Source organism: Canis lupus, chromosome 15, assembly GCF_048164855.1.
Source record: "Canis lupus baileyi chromosome 15, mCanLup2.hap1, whole genome shotgun sequence".
In the NCBI taxonomy this organism is placed as follows: Eukaryota; Metazoa; Chordata; class Mammalia; order Carnivora; family Canidae; genus Canis; species Canis lupus.
In genome coordinates this window covers 45595960-45615209 of record NC_132852.1, presented here as the reverse complement: position 1 = coordinate 45615209, position 19250 = coordinate 45595960, and the positions used below count along the sequence as shown (strand labels likewise).

The 19250-nt window shown below is 37.6% G+C and overlaps 1 protein-coding gene across 21 annotated transcripts in view; it reads right to left on the bottom strand.

Moving 5' to 3' along the window:
* KMT2C (lysine methyltransferase 2C) overlaps positions 1–19250 on the bottom strand; it is a 284203-nt gene that overhangs the window by 162106 nt on the left and 102847 nt on the right. For 17 of the 21 annotated variants that reach the window (XM_072776873.1, XM_072776879.1, XM_072776878.1 and 14 more), the window contains 2 exons: positions 7646–7787; positions 858–1058 (listed from right to left, as the gene is read on the bottom strand). In XM_072776873.1, coding sequence (XP_072632974.1) covers positions 858–1058; positions 7646–7787 — 343 coding nt within the window. Of the gene's footprint in view, positions 1–857; positions 1059–7645; positions 7788–19250 lie in introns of those variants that run through there. The other 4 variants (XM_072776881.1, XM_072776874.1, XM_072776895.1 and 1 more) reach the window with 2 other exon arrangements.

The window sequence follows — 19250 nt, the reverse complement described above, 5'->3', positions numbered from 1 at the left end:
GCCAGATAAGCACTTGGATGATTACATCATCACCCTCAAGGGGCAGAGCTGGTTAGCCTTCCAAGCTAAATTAATTTTTACACTTTCTCATCGACTACAGAAACTTATACTCCCTCAAATACCAGAGCCAAGTTCACATATTAAGATGGCCTTTTTAAACAAAACTCAGCAACACATAAAAAAAATTTTAACTCCAAAATTAAACATATTAGAGAAAAGTTTAAGGTAACAATAATGTTGATGAATACAGGCACACATGTATAGTTATACAGATGCCTTAGTAAATTCTTATTTCATTTAAAAAAAAAGAGAGAGCTGCTTCTTTAACTTCAGAAAGGGCATTCTGAGTATATAATTACTCAGAAACAAAGTTAATCCTTATTTTAACAGTTTATAGGACAGCTCAACATTCTAAACCATGAAAGTAACTAAATGACAAATTAAGAACATGAGTAGTGAAACCCATCTTGGTATTGTCATTCTGTTAGGTTATATTCTTATAAACAATTAAAAACTTATTCAAAGGAATGAAAGAAGGACTTCATTGATCTGTTTTACCTCCTTCTCATAAATTTCCTCTAGGTTTATGTTATGTTCTTTTAAAGTTTTCTTCTAACAGTGAACTTTCGTCATCACATGGATTTTAATATACAATTAAGATAACACTTTTTTTTTTTACACAAGAAATTTTGAGAAAAGGAGTGTTTTTTAGGGGTAATGGTGAGGCATAAAGCATTCTATGAATGTTGAAAAACATGAGAAATGATTCAGTAACAACTCATATATATATTCAGTGAGATGAAAATAAATTATATATAGCCTTACTGCATTCCAACCATTTATTCAAAGTTGCTTACTTTCTCTGTCCTCTTTGTTTTCGCGGTGCTGAGTTTTGTATTCTCTCACAGGTGCCATTGCTGTTGTCATCAACGTCCTTCTTGTTAGAAGGCTGGCTTTTCCATGGCAAGATAAACCCAGGCGTTACTCTAAATTGTTTTAAGTCTCCTTGTCCTAAGGAACTTTTTTCACCACAGTAACAAAAAGCGCAGAGCTGTTCACTGGTAGAAATAAAAAGTAAGAAAGAGAAGGAGAAAGTAGTTTTATTCAACTATTTTTAAAGTGATAGACTACAGATACTTGTGGTTTAAATATTACGACCTTAGTGCAAGCTAAGCTTGAGTATGTATATGCCATAAGAACAATTAAGCTTAAAAATCAATTATACATTTGCAATTCATAGCATGACTTTTTATAGTAGGCATACCAAATCAAAAAATTCTAGTTTATATGTAAAAAAATAATTTTCTTTTTAATATAACTCAAGAAAATGGAAGTAATACAAAAAAAGAATAAAGTAGGTAAAGCTAAGGGTGGGAAAGAGGGCAGGGTTTAATCGCCACTCAATGACATACTGGCTCTGTAAAACTTGCGGTGACAAACCACATGATGGTCCATTCTTTATGCATGACACAGATACAAAACACATGTGAACAAACATGAAGACATAAAAACATGGATTTAAGTGCTTACTAGGTTAAGCAGTTAGTGGTGAGGAGTATGTGTGAAAGAGTTTGACAGGAGTGAACAAGGAATAAATAGGTAGAGCAAGAAGATCTTAGGGCAAGTGAAACTATTTCCCATGATACACTGTAAAGGCAATGTATGACATTAGGCATTTGTCAAAAATCATAAAACCATATAACACAAAGAATGAACCCTAATGTAAACTATGGTGTTTTGTTAATAATAATGTATTAATACTAGTTTATCAATTGTAACAAATGTACCACACTTAGGTACAATCCTAATAATAGAGAACACTCACAGAAGGAGGGCAGGCTGGGAATGGGAACTCTGTACCATGTGTTCAATTTTCCTAAAAACCTAAATTTGTTCTAAACAATAACATCTATTAATTACAATAAAATTAAGAAGTTAAAAGACAAAAAACAATATATGCTTATGGAATAGATGCTTAATAAAAGATCTTAGAACAGAATTAAAAGGACTACTCCTTGAAAGGGGAACCCTCTTGCACTGTTGGTGGGAATCCAAACTGGTGCAGCCACTGTAAAAAACAGTATAGAGGTTCCTCAAAAAGTTAAAAATAGAGCTACCCTATGATCCAGCAATCACACTCCTGGGTATTTACCCAAAGAATACAAAAACACTAACTCAAAGCGATACGTGCACTCCTATGTTTATTGCAGGATTATTTATAATAGTCAACATATGGATGCAGCCCAAGTGTCTATCATTGATGAATGGATAAATAAGATGTGATTTTATATTTATATTTATATTTATATACACACACAATGGAATATTAGCCATAAAAAAAGAATGAAATCTTGCCATTTGCAACAACATGGATGCAACTAAGCAAAATAAGTCAAAGAAAGACAAATACCATATGATTTCACTCATGTGGAATGCTGTTGTTTGGGGATAGTTTTTTTTTTTTTTTTTTAAAGATTTTATTTATCCATTCATGAAAGACACAGAGAAAGACAGAGAGAGGCAGAGAGAGGCAGAGACACAGGCAGAGGGAGAAGCAGGCTCCATGCAGGAAGCCCGACATGGGACTTGATCCCGGGTCTCCAGGATCGCGCCCTAGGCCAAAGGCAGACGCCAAACCGCTGAACCACCCAGGGATTCCCCAGGGATAGTTTTTTTTGTTTGTTTTTTGTTTTTTTGTTTTCCCCCGAAGATCACATACATCTTTGACTTTTTTTTTTTTAATTTTTTTTATTTATTTATGATAGTCACACAGAGAGAGAGAGAGTGAGAGAGGCAGAGACACAGGCAGAGGGAAAAGCAGGCTCCATGCACCAGGAGCCCGACGTGGGATTCGATCCCGGGTCTCCAGGATCGCGCCCTGGGCCAAAGGCAGGCGCCAAACCGCTGCGCCACCCAGGGATCCCTGACTTTTTTTATCATGGAAAATTTTGAACAAAGATGCAAAAGTAAAATCAGTTAATAAATGCTCATGAACCCATCAATCAACTTTACCTGTTAGCAATATTTTGTTTTTCTCATTTTATCCATTCACCCCTTATTTTATTTATGACAGCGTATCTTATTTTATTCAAGTTTTTATTTAAAATTCAGTTACTTAACAAACAGTGCAATATTATTTTCAGGTACAGAACCTAGTGATTCATCACTTACATACAACAGCTGGTGCTCATCAGGACAAGTGCCCTCCTTAATTCCCATCACCTACTTCATCCATTCCCCCCACACACCTCCCCTGGGTAACCCTCAGTTTGTTCTCTAGAGCTAAGAGTCTTTATTGGTTTGCGTCACTCTCTTTTTCTTTTCCCTTTGCTGATATGTGGAATTTAAGAAACAAAATGGAAGGACGTAAGGGAGAAAAGAGAGCGGCAAACCAGAAAACAGACTCTTAACTACAGAAAACACACTGTTGGTTGGGAGGGAGAGGTGAATAGGGGGATGGGGGTAACAGGTGAAGGGGATGAAGGAGGCCACTTGTGATGAGCACTGGGTGATGTATGGAAGTGCTGAATCACTAAATTCTACCCCTGAAACTAACATTACACTGTATGTTAATGAATAGGAATTTAAATAAAAAACTTAAAAAATATAACAGAATTTTAAAAACACAATATTTCTTAGCTTTAAAAAATATTTCATTTATTGTGGATTTTTTTCTTCATTGGTTTTAATTTTTTTTTTTTTTTTTTTTTTTTGGTTTTAATTTTTTTAAACATTTTTTTAGGGGTGTCTGGGTGGTTCAGTCAGTTAAGCATCTGGACTCTTGATTTGAGGTCAGGTCTTGATCTCAGGATCCTGGAATAGATCCCTGCATTGAACTCCACACTCAGCAGGAAGTCTGCTTAAGATTCCTTCTGCCCCTCCCCTCCCCCCCAGATTAATAAAATCTTTTAAAAATTAAATTGTTTTAAAGTATTACTTACACTTTTATCACCATAAAAATGGGGGGAAAACTAAATTATAATAAAGAGAATAAAAGGACTGCTCATCTTGGATATATTTTCTCTTCACCACAAATTTACAGCTGCTGCATCCAAACCTTCCTTCTCAGGCACTGATGTTTCACCACAACCTCATACTATGTATCTCGTGAACTTTTGTAATGTCTTACATTAACAGGTGATAAAAATAAACTATGTTTTTAGGGAATTTTTTTTCCTCTTAAATTCAAATTATGTCCCTCAACTAATTACCTTGATGAAAGTTACCTATTTATGTTTTTCAATTTCATGATAAACTGTGTTGCCCATTGATACTGAGACAGAAAGACACACACATACACATACATACACACACTTAAATGCGGTCTACTCCTAAAAAAACAAAGTTGAAAAGGAATATAGTTTTTCCTCCTGCCTAAAAGATATGACCACCAGTATTATTATTGTTATTTTCTTACTTATAACTTCCTTGAAGCTACTAAGGCTTACAATTCTTTCAGCATACCCCATTTCATTTCTTTCTTTCCTTAGGAGCATCACTCATGATGAGCAACAATCAGATGGACATCAGCCTTATCAGCACTGATTACAACAAAACTGATTAGAAAATGGAGTGATATTTTTAAAGTACTGACAGAAAATACCTTCATCTTCAATGTCACACCCAAACCATCACTCCAATGTGATGGTGTAGTAAAAGTAATCCCAGGCTTGTAAGAGCGCAGTGATTTTGCCACACAACAGATCCACAATGAAAATAATTTTAAAGAAGTACTCAAATTACTGAAGAATTAGGGAAGGTTTAAGGAGATGGAAGAAGTAAGGACAGTCATCTAGACACCTCAGCGTAATTTATTAACTTTAAAGGTAGGACAAAGGAAATTTCTGTCTTCTGCTTTGGGTGCAGAAAGCTGCAAAGAGCACTGCTCCCACCCTCATAGCAAAATCTTGCCAATCTACAAATTCGCTTTTCTTGAACACATTACATTGCAGAAGTCACAGAACAACCAATTCACCTCTAAATGAATGAAAGTCACTCCCCAAAAAAAAAAAAAAAAAAAAAAAAAGAAAGTCACTCCCAAAAAAGAGATGAATGAGGCACAAGCATTTGCTTAGTCTGGGGAAGGAGCCACTGTATATCATATAAGCAGCATAAGAAAAATTCAGTGAAAAATTTTAACTAGTGCAAGTATGAAACAGTGTGACAATACAAAATATCTGTGACTCACAAAACACAGGGTAAATTCTATGCCACTCATAATCTTCTCTCTGCATACCACTCCAGATGCTCATGCACAACACTAGGGGCATGGCGACAAGTCTGGAGAATGTGCTGGTCATGGCACAAAGCCTGGAGACAAGAACAGGAGCCATGTGGGGAAAGTAGAAAACAACACTCATATCTGTCTCCCTCGTTTTCCCTGGGGAACGGTAGCCTTAGGCTGATGAGAGGACAGGAAAAACCACCACCACTTGGTGAAGACCAAGTGCTGATGGAGGAACAGTGGGGTGGAGAAGGTGGGCTTTAAGCCTAGAGGAGAAGTAAGACTGTGTCCTGGACTCAGACCATGACCAGGCTCCTACAGATAGTGTAATGACAAGATCACTAAGAACATGGAACCCTCAAAACCAAAGGGCATGGTGCCTATTTAAAAGTAAAGCAAAAAAAAAAACAAAAAAAAAAAAACAAAACAAAAAAAAAAGTAAAGCAAAAAATTTACAAAATTAAAAATTAAAAAAAAAAAAAAGAGTAAAGCTGAATCAGAACAAGAAATGTTCTGTGCATCCATGCTCTGCCCACAACTCTCATACATCACTAGTGAGGACGCAAAGCAGTACAGTCACACTTGGAACACACTTTGGCATTTTCTATTCAAATTACCTTTCTCCTATCCTATGTATTTACCCAAGTGAAATAAAAACCTCACGTTCACACCAAAATCTGTGAGTGAATATTTATACCAATTGTATTCATAACTGCCCAAAACTGGAAACTACTCAAATATTCCTGAACTAGTTAATGGATAAACTGTGGTAGGAGCTTCCATAAAACAGAATCCTGTTCAACAATAAAAAGGAGGCAACTACTGGTATATACAATAACACAGATGAGCAAAAAGGCCAGAAAATGAGTAAAAAAGGCATTAGCTAAGTAAAAAAGGCCAGAATCAAAAGAACACATACTCTACAATTCCATTTCTACAGGGACCTTAAGAAGATAAGCAGCTGCCAAGGGGAAAGCTGGGAGTCAGGGTTGGCCAACAAACAGGCATTGGAAACTTTCTCAGTAGGATGGGCTGTTCTTTGTCTTGTGGTAACGGTTATGTCACTGTATACAGCTGTCAACTCACTGTAAGGGGTGAATTTCACTGTATGTTAAATTAAACCTCAATTTTTAAAATGGGGGGAAGCAAGGGGCCAAGACAAGAGAAATAGAAATAAGAAGTATATATCTATAAAGTCACTACAGCGTGAAATGCTAGAGGAGAGATGCAAAGAGATATGGACATATGATAAAGCACTTACACTGTTAATACCAAGAAACCAATTCTTGGTTTAAATTCTCTCAAAATTAAGTTCAACAGGGTTAAGAGACATAAGATTTGAGACATAAGATTTAAGGGAAATGATCTTAAAAACAAAATATAATGTATGATCAAAAGAAAAAAAAATCAACCCAATAAAGAACAGAAAGAAGTAATGCCTTCACAGAACTCACATGATATTGATAATTAAGTAATCAAATCAACTGCTGAGAAATAACAAGTGCTACCAAGAAAAATAAAACAGGATTAATGGGGAAAATGCGTTGGGGACTGTTTTAATTTTCAGTCTACTCTTTTATTTTGCAACTTTTCAAACTTCCTCAAAATGGGGAACAAACCATGTATGGGTAAGGTGTCTAGTATACCTCCAAATGGAGATGTCAAGCAGACAGACGGATAGGAAAGTCTGAAGTTCAGAGAAAGGTCAGCCCTGGAAATATAAATATGAGGTTCATCAGCACACAGACAAAATGTAGCCATCACACTGAATGAGCATTGCCAGAGATGGAGTAGAAATAAAAGTATGCGTGCTGAAGACTTCAGTCGGATTTCCCCAACATTATAAAAAGCAAGGGTCTTTGCAAAAGCCAGCAAAAAATGAGGAGTCAGGGGTGCCAAAAGCAAAAGAAAGAAAACATTTCAAGACGATGGGAGTATGTAACTGATAAATGATTTCATAGTTTTATTCATGTCTTTCAAACAAGGCCTAAAAAAGTCCAAGACTTCAAAGCTGAAGTACACACAAGATAAGTTATAATGTCCTTTATTTCTTTTTCTAAGGAATGAAGAAAGAGTAAGGAACAAGAGTATAAAAGTTTATAGGTAATTATCAAAAAATCAATCGTTACACTAAAAGCTTGGAGTTATTTCTTTGGTTAGGACTAGCATGCTGGTGATAGTCTATGCTGGCCTGCAGAGAGGAGGCTAACATGCTAGTCTATTGCTCTGTTCTACAATCACCAAAGCCCACAGACATACTTTACTCCAACAACACACAGAGGCATCAGTCATAAATTTAAAATTACTAAATAATAAAATTTCATGGGTATTTACATACCAAACTTGTACTCCCTGAATTCTCTCTATAGCCAGTTCCCTGCCTGTCATTAATCCCCAACCCAGCTGCATTCATTCTCTAACCTGATTTTGGCTTCTACACCAACAGAGACCAGGGAGCTCGCAGATTCCTCAGACACAGAACGCTGAAGAACTGGGATCGGCCGTTTGCTGTTGTCCACTTCTGCTTCAGCATCCTCTTCTGCAGATTGTTCTTTGATTTCTGCTTAATAGTGAACAAAAGAATATAAAAAGTCATTTTTGCATTTAAATCAATCTTTGGTTAATTTATCTGTAAAGCATACACAGCATGGGAAGAAGGTTCAAAAAGCATTGGCAGTATTTCATTAGTACTAGAAAAGTTTGTGTACGTAAATAATGGCACAGTTTATATTTATTCTCTATTGCAACATGATAATCAAAATAACATGAAACAGGGATCCCTGGGTGGCGCAGCGGTTTAGCGCCTGCCTTTGGCCCAGGGCGCGATCCTGGCGACCCGGGGTCGAATCCCACGTTGGGCTCCCGGTGCATGGAGCCTGCTTCTCCCTCTGCCTGTGTCTCTGCCTCTCTCTCTCTCTCTCTCTCTCTCTCTCTGTGACTATCATTTAAAAAAAAAAAAAAAAAACATGAAACATGGCACACTGTTCTTTCTGTGTACCTTGCCACTGACTCCGTGAATTTCATCTTAGTAATAACTGTTAAGGGCAGCCCTTGTGGCCCAGCGGTTTAGCGCCGCCTTCAGCCCAGGGTGTGATCCCACGTCAGGCTCCATCAGGCTCCCGGCATGGAGCCTGCTTCTCTCTCTGCCTCTCTCTCTCTCTCTCTCTGTCTCTAATGAATAAATAAAATCTTTAAAAATAATAATAAATAAATAAAAAATAATAATAATAATAAATAAATAAGGTTTTTCACAATTTATAAATAAAATTATCATTAATTTAAAACAATTATTAAGCCTAATTAGTAGCCATTCTAGAAGAAAATAATTGAAAAGAGCACATCTTGACTCCATTGCCTTTTTCATTTACCCTCAAGACACCAACCCCAAACACCTCGCACATACTTTCTTAGGAGGCAAGTTAACAAATACCATTACCTGTAATATCATGCTTCTCTTTATTTTTTTTTAAGATTTTATTTATTTATTCATAAAGACACAGAGAGAGAGGCAGAGACACAGGCAGAGGGAGAAGCAGGCTCCATGCAGAGAGCCCAACGTGGGACTTGATCCAGGGTCTCCAGGATCACGCCCTGGGCTGCAGGCAGCGCCAAACCGCTGCGCCACCGGGGCTACCCTCATGCTTCTCTTTAAATAGAAATGATCTATCCACTCTCTTAGACTGCATTGCCAGACAATGAGCAGGCACTGTCCCTCCACCAGGGATCCTGATGCAATCCCACACTTCAGTCGATCCTCCTTGCCTAATCTGACATTTACTTTTACCTTTCCGCACCACCACCCCAAACCAAAGAAACAAATATAAAGCACTTATAGCACTTCAAACTCCTCCTCTCTGTCTTTCCTTCCTTTTCCCACTAAAATCCATGAAATGAGACTCTGGAGGAACTGTACTCCATTACCTTCCCCTCACTAACCCCTTGCTAACGGGCATCCTTCTACTGCAACACTGTTCTCCCCACCAACAGCAACAGAACTAACAATCCAGGGCCTACTCACATGCCTTCAAACTATCTAGACAACCAAGGAAAACCTCCTTCTTGTTGAAAGGCTCTCCCACCTTTTATAAGCAGGGGGTGTAATGGATTACTACAGGTTCAGGGTCATAAAGACTGCTCTCACATACCAGTTCTACCAACTACTGTCTGTACAGTTTATACAGTCATTTCCTGAAGTCTCCATTGTCTCACCTACAAACCCAGAAAGTGACCATGTATCTCATGAGGCTGCTAATGAAAATTAAATGATCTGCTATCTGTCTCTTCAGCTGATTTCTTTTAGACCTCTAAACATGGAATCAACCCTTCAGATGTCCTTTATGTGTTCTTTCTTCTTGAAGAACTTAATGACTATCCAGGTCTTAACAGTCTCCTCTGGACTTCATGGTCATCAACTGACACCTGCAGCCCCAGGTTCCTCTCCTGAGTTTTAGACCATACTTTAACTTCATTCTGGACATATCTAGCAGCTGGAACACTAAATTCCACACCAAGTTTGATCTTGCACCTTTCAGATCAACTCTTCAATCTGACTTGCCTATTTTTGTGACTATCAAAGTCTCCTAAATTCATAATAAAGTTTAGGTAAGTGTTTTGACAAATAACTTTGAGAGCTATTAATTGTTCAGTTAGAAAAGCTACAAATAATTATAAGTCTTGTCAAATCATGAAATGAATGATGAAATAGAGCATCAAACAGTTTAGGTTCTATTTAATAATATTGTTCTTTCTTAAACTGTAATAGTAAAGTTGACCATAAGTCAAGTGCTTATGGGCCTATCAATCATGCTGTCTCTCCTGTCTACCCCTAGACACAAAACTGAGACTGACTACCTAGAATCAACCCTACAAATACAAAATATATTTGTATCAAAGGGTTATAAAGATTTGCAAACTCTACTATATTAAAATACTAAATTTCTATATAACAAAAGATATCACAAAATGAAAAAGTATATCATAGATTGAAAGAATATACATGTAACATGTATCTATAAATAGGTATTCAAATCCAGAATATGTAAAGAACTTCACAGATGAACAAGGCACATTACCCCATAGAAAATGGACAGAATTATAAAATCTACACTACCTTTTACATCCAAATTTTAGTAAGTGACTAAATTTGAATTACATCCAAATTCTTAGCTAGTGACTTTATTTCCCAACCTTCTTTGTAGCTATCAGAGCAAGTTCTAATAGATTCTGACCAAAAGTGACCATGCAGCTTCTACATCACCAAACAGGAAGGGATTTGCTCTAAACTAAATTATATTCCCTCTTTCCTATGCACAGGAACACAGACATATCAGCAACCCAGATGCAATGCTACAGAGGAGAACAACACTCTTGCCAAGGGCAGAAAAACAAGATGAAGGAGCCTGGGTCCATAAACAACCATAGGGAGCAAAGATGCCCCATGAGCCTGAACCCCTCATTTCAGAAATACTGCACAAAAAAAATTAATTTGTTTTATTTACGCCACCACTGTATTTTGGGGTCTCTGTTACAGCATTTTAACCCCTGCCCCAATTAACAGAGAAACCAGTGTAAGAAACCAGGAGGGGGAACTGCCATAACAAACATTTAAAATCCAAGTTGGTGGGATCCCTGGGTGGCGCAGCGGTTTGGCGCCTGCCTTTGGCCCAGGGCGCGATCCTGGAGACCCGGGATCGAATCCCACATCGGGCTCCCGGTGCATGGAGCCTGCTTCTCCCTCTGCCTGTGTCTCTGCCTCTCTCTCTCTCTCACTGTGTGCCTATCATAAATAAAAAAAAAAAAAAAAAAAAAAAAAAAAAAAAAAAATCCAAGTTGGTGATAAGGCAATGAGAACAGTGATAGAGTTTGGAAATTAACTGGTCTTTTTTATGCTATATCAAAATATTTAGTAGATCTACAATAACTTGGAAAGCACACCAGGTGCTTCCAGAACTTATTGATCTAGGGATAGCATCTGGAAAGAGCCAAAAGTTATTTTGTGTTGTCTGCCCTCTAGTGCTTTTATAACCAAAGACAGAGAAAGTAACATGGTTCCACTAGACAGATTCCCTCTGCCTATTATATTCAAAGCACTATAAAATGACCATATATAAACATTCCTTTCAGGAAGCATTTCATTTCTACCCAGAGATGCCCTGAGCACATGTGGGATATACTCTTTTTGTACCATTCCTATTACCAGTAATAAGGAAGAATAAGAGTCAAGATAGGAGGAGTAATAAGAAGAGTACACCTCAGCAGCTCATACCCTGAGCAACATGGACCAGGATCATGTGCCATGATATTGCCCTGGGAGCACTTTGCTCCTAAGGGCCAGCTCTGCTTAGCTTCCACTCCCAAACTGCATTCCCTCAAACAGGATGCAACCTGTCTGTTCTCTTGTATATGCTATCTACCACGTACGGCCTCTTGTCAAAATTTTTCTCCAGGCAAACTGTAGCACAATCCCAACTACTTCCTTATTTTGATCTCTCTCAAAAAGAAAATACATAACACTTTCAGTATTTTTAGGAGCTTTTTTGTTGCTTATAACTACGGCGAAACCAGTAGGAAGACCATCTGTCTCTCATAGTCTGCTCTCTTCTCTCTCTCTCCCTCTCTCAAATTAGATCAGAAGGAGATGGCAAGGTTAAACATAAATGTAAATGGCAGGCTGGTAGGAATGTGGGTACTCAAGCTTTAGAAATTAAGCTCCTTGCATTTCAGAGGGGCAAAAAACAGATTCAGACTACAGGGAATTTTTTTTTTTTCCTAATGGAATCTGGAACAGGCCTGATCCAAAAAGAGAATAATATTAAGGCAGGCTTCACGAGTTCACCCTGTTCTCCTTTTGCTTCCAGGTATGACTGCCACTGGGTCTGCCTATGATCCTACCCTGAATCTGCTAAAGACACGATGGGGATTGATGGGTTTGAGTTGGATTTTTGTTTTTAGTCATTTGTTCTTTAAAGAATAAGGAGAAATAAAGAGGAATCTTATGACTGCTTGCTAGGGGGCAATTCTAAACACAAAATAGAAACAAAAAAAAGTACCCCTAAATAAGTGAAACTATACACAGTGATAGAACCTATCTGGATGGGATGAGCACTGGGTGTTATACTATATGTTGGCAAACTGAACTCCAATAATCAAATATACAAAAGAAAAAAAAACCTATCGTGGGATGCCTGGGTGGCTCAGCAATTGGGCCTCTGCCTTCAGCTCAGGGCGTGATCCTGAAGTCCCAGGATCAAGTCCCACATCAGGCTCCCTGCATGGAACCTGCTTCTCTAATGTCTCTGCCTCTGTGTGTGTGTGTCTCTCATGAGTAAATAAATAAAATCTTTAAAAAAAAAAAAAAAGATAGAACCTATCTTTTTTAGTTGTCACTCTTCATTTATTTTTTTTTTTTTTCACTCTTCATTTAGTAGAATAAGTTAAATTTTACTATCTGTCAAAGTCAAGTCAGGACAATTAAACTATAATTGTTTAATAGATATAAATGTTTATATCTCCCTCTTCTCCTAGCCCCAGTCTTCAAAAGATTGCCAGAGTTTCACAGCAGAATGTTAAACAGATTGCTCTGGTTGAAAATGATGTCATCCAAATATCCAACCAGAGATGTCAACCAGAAGTGCCCTGGTGAAATGACTGTAAACTCAGTAACAAATTAGGAGATAGTTCTGGTGCCAGTACTTGCTTAACCACAGTTTACTACTAAAAACGCACTCTTGAACACCATCCTGTGGCTATGCCGAAACCACAAAAGCTAACCATTCAACCAATAAAATAGCCCAGGCTCAGCAACTCTGCTACTTTGCAGAGCTATTGCCTTTCATAGCATTCTATTCATTCAAATGTATAACAGACTCAAACTATGAAACAGGACTAAGCAGGCACTTCTCACATTTTAAAAATGTCCCCATTGTATTTTTCTTGAATATAAAATATTCCACGTATCTTTCTCCTTACTTTGAACTTGACCTAAAATAAAGGCAATGCTACTCAGTCACAAAATGTTTTAAAATCAGAAGAATCCAGTCTGACCTCAGGGATGACACACAGAGATGATTTTATTCTCCGCAGACCCTACCTGTGTTTAATCTTGAACCACTAGGTGGCACATGTGCAGAAGTAACTACACTAAAGAACCCAATCCCGCATAAGGAAGCTCCTAAGAGAACTTGGATGGCTCCTGCACTTCATTCAGTGGCATGGCCTAAGTGCTATGCAAATCTCAGGGGATGCAATAGTAAATCAGATCTAAGCCCTGTCGTTAAACAATACCATTCCACCCAGGATTCTTACTTACAGTTCCAAATAGTTGTTTCTGTGAAGGAACAGCAAAGGCTGTTTTAGTTTGCTGTATTAGTTAAAATCAGAGGTTTGGAATCAAATGGTCCAGAATCTGCACTGCAAGCAGTGCGACCCTGGTAAATTAGTTCATCTCAATTTCAGTTTGTTAATCATTTAAAAGATAGCTAATACCACCTAGTATAAAATGATCTAGGATTAAAAAAGATAATACATGTAAAGCACTCAGCCCAATGCCTTAAGTATATAGTAAGGGTAGGTACATGGTTGGTATTCTATCTACATTTCACACACTATATCCTATCTATTCACTTTCCCACCTAGTTGGGTATCACCTACTAAAATGCCAACCAAACTCTTGATGTCAGGTCACACATTATTATACTGTAGGAAGTAATAAGAATAAAGAGAACATTTATTTAGCAGCTTCTGGCTCTTTGCTAAGGGGTTAATAAATCATTACTTTAGAATAATTTTCACCAAACAGAATTTTGAGTAACTACTGTGTATATATATACATTCCAGTCAAATAGTAGCCTGTTTTTATAAAAGAGTCAGGATTTCGATCCTCAAGGGATCTAGTCAGGAGATAGTGAATAATAATAGAATAGCACACCTGTCACGATGGAGGCACAGCTGTGGTGAGAGTCAAGGGAAGAAGTGGGAGTACAGCTTAGAAAGGCTTCAAAAAGGCATTAAAAGCCCAGCTAAAACTGAAAAGACAGAAAGAGGTGTGCATCTAACAGTTCTCTCACTTAATTCTTTTAAGAAATGAATAGTAATATCTGACATATTATCCTAATTTTAAGATAAGGAAACGAAAGTCAGAAAGTTAAACAAGCGGCTTGAGATCAAAGGTTTGCAATCGGAAGCAAAGCTGGGATTCAAAGTCAGGCTTATAAATCCACAGGATGGGGGGGAAAGGCGAGGCCTAATTCCACTGTGATGAACCGCCCAGCAGTCTCTCACTGAGCACAGAGGTTTGATGAATACATTAATGGTAAAGGGAAATGTTAATATTTTACTAGCAGCATGTTACTAAGGAATCATTTGTTGAATATGAAGGGTATGAAGTGAAATCTGAAAATACAGAATATTTCTTTTATTTTTAAGCACTGCTGGGTAAAATTATGAAGAAAGCATTTATTTTTTTTTAATTTTTTTATTTATTTATGATAGTCACAGAGAGAGAGGCAGAGACACAGGCAGAGGGAGAAGCAGGCTCCATGCACCGGGAGCCTGATGTGGGATTCGATCCCGGGTCTCCAGGATCGTACCCTGGGCCAAAGGCAGGCGCCAAACCGCTGCGCCACCCAGGGATCCCTGAAGAAAGCATTTACCTCATAGCCAAGTTCAAAATAATACAGTTTGATTTTGGACAATTAGGAAATTATTTTCCTCAAAGGTTAGACAATTCTTTGTATATATCCTAAAAATATATTCAGTAAAACTCACCAACACAGTGTAATTGACTGTGAGTTGTCAAAACTACTCCAGAGTCAAAAAAAATAAAAAAAATAAAAAAAAACTACTCCAGAGTCTACCAATGTCCTCCCTTACCAATACATAACACATTCATTCAAAGCACCCAATCTTGAATGAATTTTTTAAATTGACTTATTTAATCAGGGGTTCTAGGATCTTGGTAGCGAAAAATTCATCTAAATCTTTTTTTTTTTTTTACTAACTTTTGAAATTTGGAATCCTAAAAACTCCTTTCATTATGAATATATGCACAAGCAGAGTGATACACCAACAACTGTGTCTCTGTCACCAACAGAAAGGTCATTTCTTACCACATTCAGTAGTTGCAGATAATCCACAATATCATCACTACTCAAAAATCACAATAATTATTAAATTAGGATTTATAACTTAAGTGTAAATTTTTAAAAACACGCTACGAAACTACAAATTTGTTTTTTTACTATTTTGATAATATTTTGATATAATCATTTATCTTTGCAATCTTATGTAGTTTACTCATTTAAAAGTGTTATTTGGAAAAGAGCCTGCTATAGGTGCCATGGCACCAAGCTAGACCACATGCTCTATAGAAACAGGCACTGTATCTGTTTTGCAAGCCACTCAGTGCAAAATCTGAATGATGCCCAATAACTATTTGATGAACTACATGTGATATAATTAATATCAAGCAAGGAAATCTTATTGTATACATAAGCAAAGAATCACAAAAGGCACAGAGAAAAATATACAAAATATTTTATTTATTTTTCTCTTTTTTTGAAGATTTTGTTTATTTATTCATGACAGACACAGAGAAAGAGAGAGGCAGAGACACAGGCAGAGGGAGAAGCAGGCTCCACACAGGGAGCCCCATGTGGGACTCGATCCCCGGTCTCCAGGATCATACCCCAGGCTGAAGGCAACGCTAAACCACTGGGCCACTGGGGCTGCCCAATACAAAATATTTTAAATGGGATAGTACTTACTAATTACTTTAGTGTACACCAGCACTCATTATCTACTTCTTACCCAAATAACATGCCTGCTTCTATGCTTAAGAGTCAAATATTAAATAGAATAAAAATCATTTATGTCTCCTAACTTCCTTTACCCCCACAGAATGGTGATGCCAAAAAAAAAAAAAAAAAGAGAGAGAATGGTGATGCCTTCCTTACATGCTTACTTTATATTTATACTAGGACTACAGAACAAAATGTATCTAAGAAATAGTGTAATCACGCCCTTTCCTTCTTCTGAAAAGCAGTGGTCAAAATAAGCCTCCATTCCGAGGCTTATTTTTTTAAGGCAAATCTTTTTTTTAAGATTTTATTTATTTACTTATTCATAAGAGACACAGACAGAGAGAAAGAGGCAGAGACACCAACAGAGGGAGAAGTAGGCTCCCCACAAGGAGCTCCATGTGGGACTCAATCCCTGACCCTGGGATCATGCCCTGAGCCGAAGACAGACGCTCAACTGCTGAGCCACCCAGGCATCCCAATTCTGACAGTTCTATTTTATGTTGTGTTTCTATCTATCTTACTGAATCTAGTGTATACACTAGGTCCAAACTGAGGTGTACAGCTAAAAAATTAGCACTATATTTAGAAACAGTTATCCTATCTTTATCCATCAAACTACTTAAAATATTGAAACTAATAATATGAAGACAGGGGGATCCCTGGGTGGCTCAGCAGTTTAGTGCCTGCCTTCGGCACAGGGCATGATCCTGAAGTCCAGAGATCGAGTCCCAAATCAGGCTCCCTTCATGGAGCCTGCTTCTCCCTCTGCCTGTGTCTCTGCCTCCCCATCCCCCTCTCTCTGTGTCTCTCATGAATAAATTAAAAAAATATTTTTTTAAAAATATGAAGACAGTCACTACTTTCACAGCACCATGTAAAGATTTAAAATGTAAGCAACTAAAAATAAGGACACAAAAATGTGAAAAATCGGTTCTCTTGGAGTTAACACTTTATGGCTTAGTCTCTTTATACCTCTTTATACTTATCCATAGTTCAATAGATTTTCACAATATACATCACTGTTAGGATTTTAATGTGATTTTTAGGAATGCAAGTACAAAAAGATTAAGAGTCCAACAATTATCAAGCCCAAAGAACACACTGATGTTAATTAAAATAGCAGTTGTTAAAATTTGATTGCTTTCTGGATGTTTTGCTTAGTTTTCTATATGACTTTTTAAATGTGTACTTTTAATGGATATGCATTGTTAGCAATTAATACAAAAAACTAGGGGCACCTGGGTGATGCAATTGGTTAAACAATTGACTCTTGGTTTCAGTTCAGGTCATTATCATGGGATCAAGCCTCACAACTGGCTCTGCGTGGAGTCGGCTTGGGATTCTCTGGCCCTCTCCCCCATGCATACTTGTCTGTCTGTCTGCCTCTCTCTCAAATAAATAACACTTTAAAAAGTATACAAGAAACTAAAATAAAACCAGTAAGTTACAATATACATCTTCACCATGTAATAGTTATGTACAGCAATCTTAATCTTCTGAGCCTTATCTTTATTTAGGCCTAAAACTCAATGCAGATAATACAAAAAGAATACTTTAAAAAAATATCTTCACAGCTAACCTTCAGTAAATGCTTACTATGTCCTAGGCAATGCTTTAAGTGATTAACACATGTTAATTCAATTAAACTGTACAACAACTATATGAAAATACCTTCTAAGTCTGGGATTTTATACAAGCTAATAAGTTAGTCTGTTACTGTTTCATAGATGCTGGCAGAAGACAAAGACTCCTGAATCAAAGAAAAAGGACTTGATTACTCACAGCACAGCAAGCAGCACAAGCATGAGAATATTGATATCTGTTCCTGGGGGCCACACCGTGGGCCTGAATGAATGGCTGTATCACACTGAACTGTGAACAAAGAGCATAGGGAACCCACTGCTTTTATAACAAGCAGTTAAACATGCCTGCTCTTTGTCCCAGAAGGAGACTTTTGCCTCACTCTTCAAGGCTTCCCACCAGGAACACAACCCTGAGAAATGGCCAGATAAGAACAGTCAAGGCCTTACATTCTTGGCATGCACAAGGTACGTCAAGTGCAAGAGACCCATGAAGGAGTATCTCCCAACAGTAGCTACTATTAACATCTCCATGTTACAGATAAGTAAACAAGGTAAGAGATTAAGGAACTTTGTCAAGAATACCGTTAGCAGAGGGGCTCCTGGTTGGCTCAGTCAGTAGAGCATGCAACGCTTGATCTCAGAGTTGTAAGTTTGAGCCCCACACTGAGTATAGAGATTACATATAAATAAAATAAATTTTTAAAAAGAATACAATAAGTAGAGGAGCCCAGATTCCAACACAGGCAATCTGGCTCCAGAGCTTCAACTGCTAAACCACTACTTAGTTGAAGTGTGTGAAGAGTGTGAGTTGAAGTGAAGAAATTAAAATAATTGTAGAACTGTAAACAAGAGGACCTTCAGGAAGAAACAATTCTGAAAACAATGTTAGTATGTGGAAGACAAACTACAGAAAACACACAGAAAAATAAAAAAACAGTGGAAGTGATAAAGATGAAGAACATGTACAACATGCATACTTACTACTACCTGACAAAAAAATAGAATGGAAAAATATTCAAAGATTCTAAAGAAGTAAACATTCTTGAAACAAAGGCAGGACCAAACCTGTGGGTTTATTTTGTTTTAAAGATTTATTTATTTATTTATTTATTTATTTATTTATTTATTCATTCATTCATTCATGAGACACACACATAGAGAGAGGCAGAGACATAGGCAGAGGGAGAAGCAAGCTCCCCATGGGGAGCCCGATATGGGACTCCATCCGGGGACTTCAGGATTACTCCCTGAGCCTAAGGCAGAAGCTCAACTGCTGAGCCACCCAGGCATCCCCAAACCTGTGGATTTAACCTGCAGATCAAAGCAGCAGAAAAAATTAGCTGCCCACCTGTCCCAGCCCTTCACAGAAGCAGCAGACAAAAAGTAAAGCCGATGGAGGATCTCTACAGTGTGATTTATAAGTGTGACCTATGTGATGGATGTCACAGTTGCCTTCTTTGACATCCATTCTATGCCCCTGCCCTTGAAGCCCTCATTTTTGCTCCCCTTCCTATCTCTAGGAGTGAGCTCTATTATACTAGGATTCTACACACTGCCTTACTTTCTAAACAGACTGGGTTAGAGATAGACATATGATTGAAATAAACTGGTCCTAGAATTATTTAGCTGATACACATACATGCT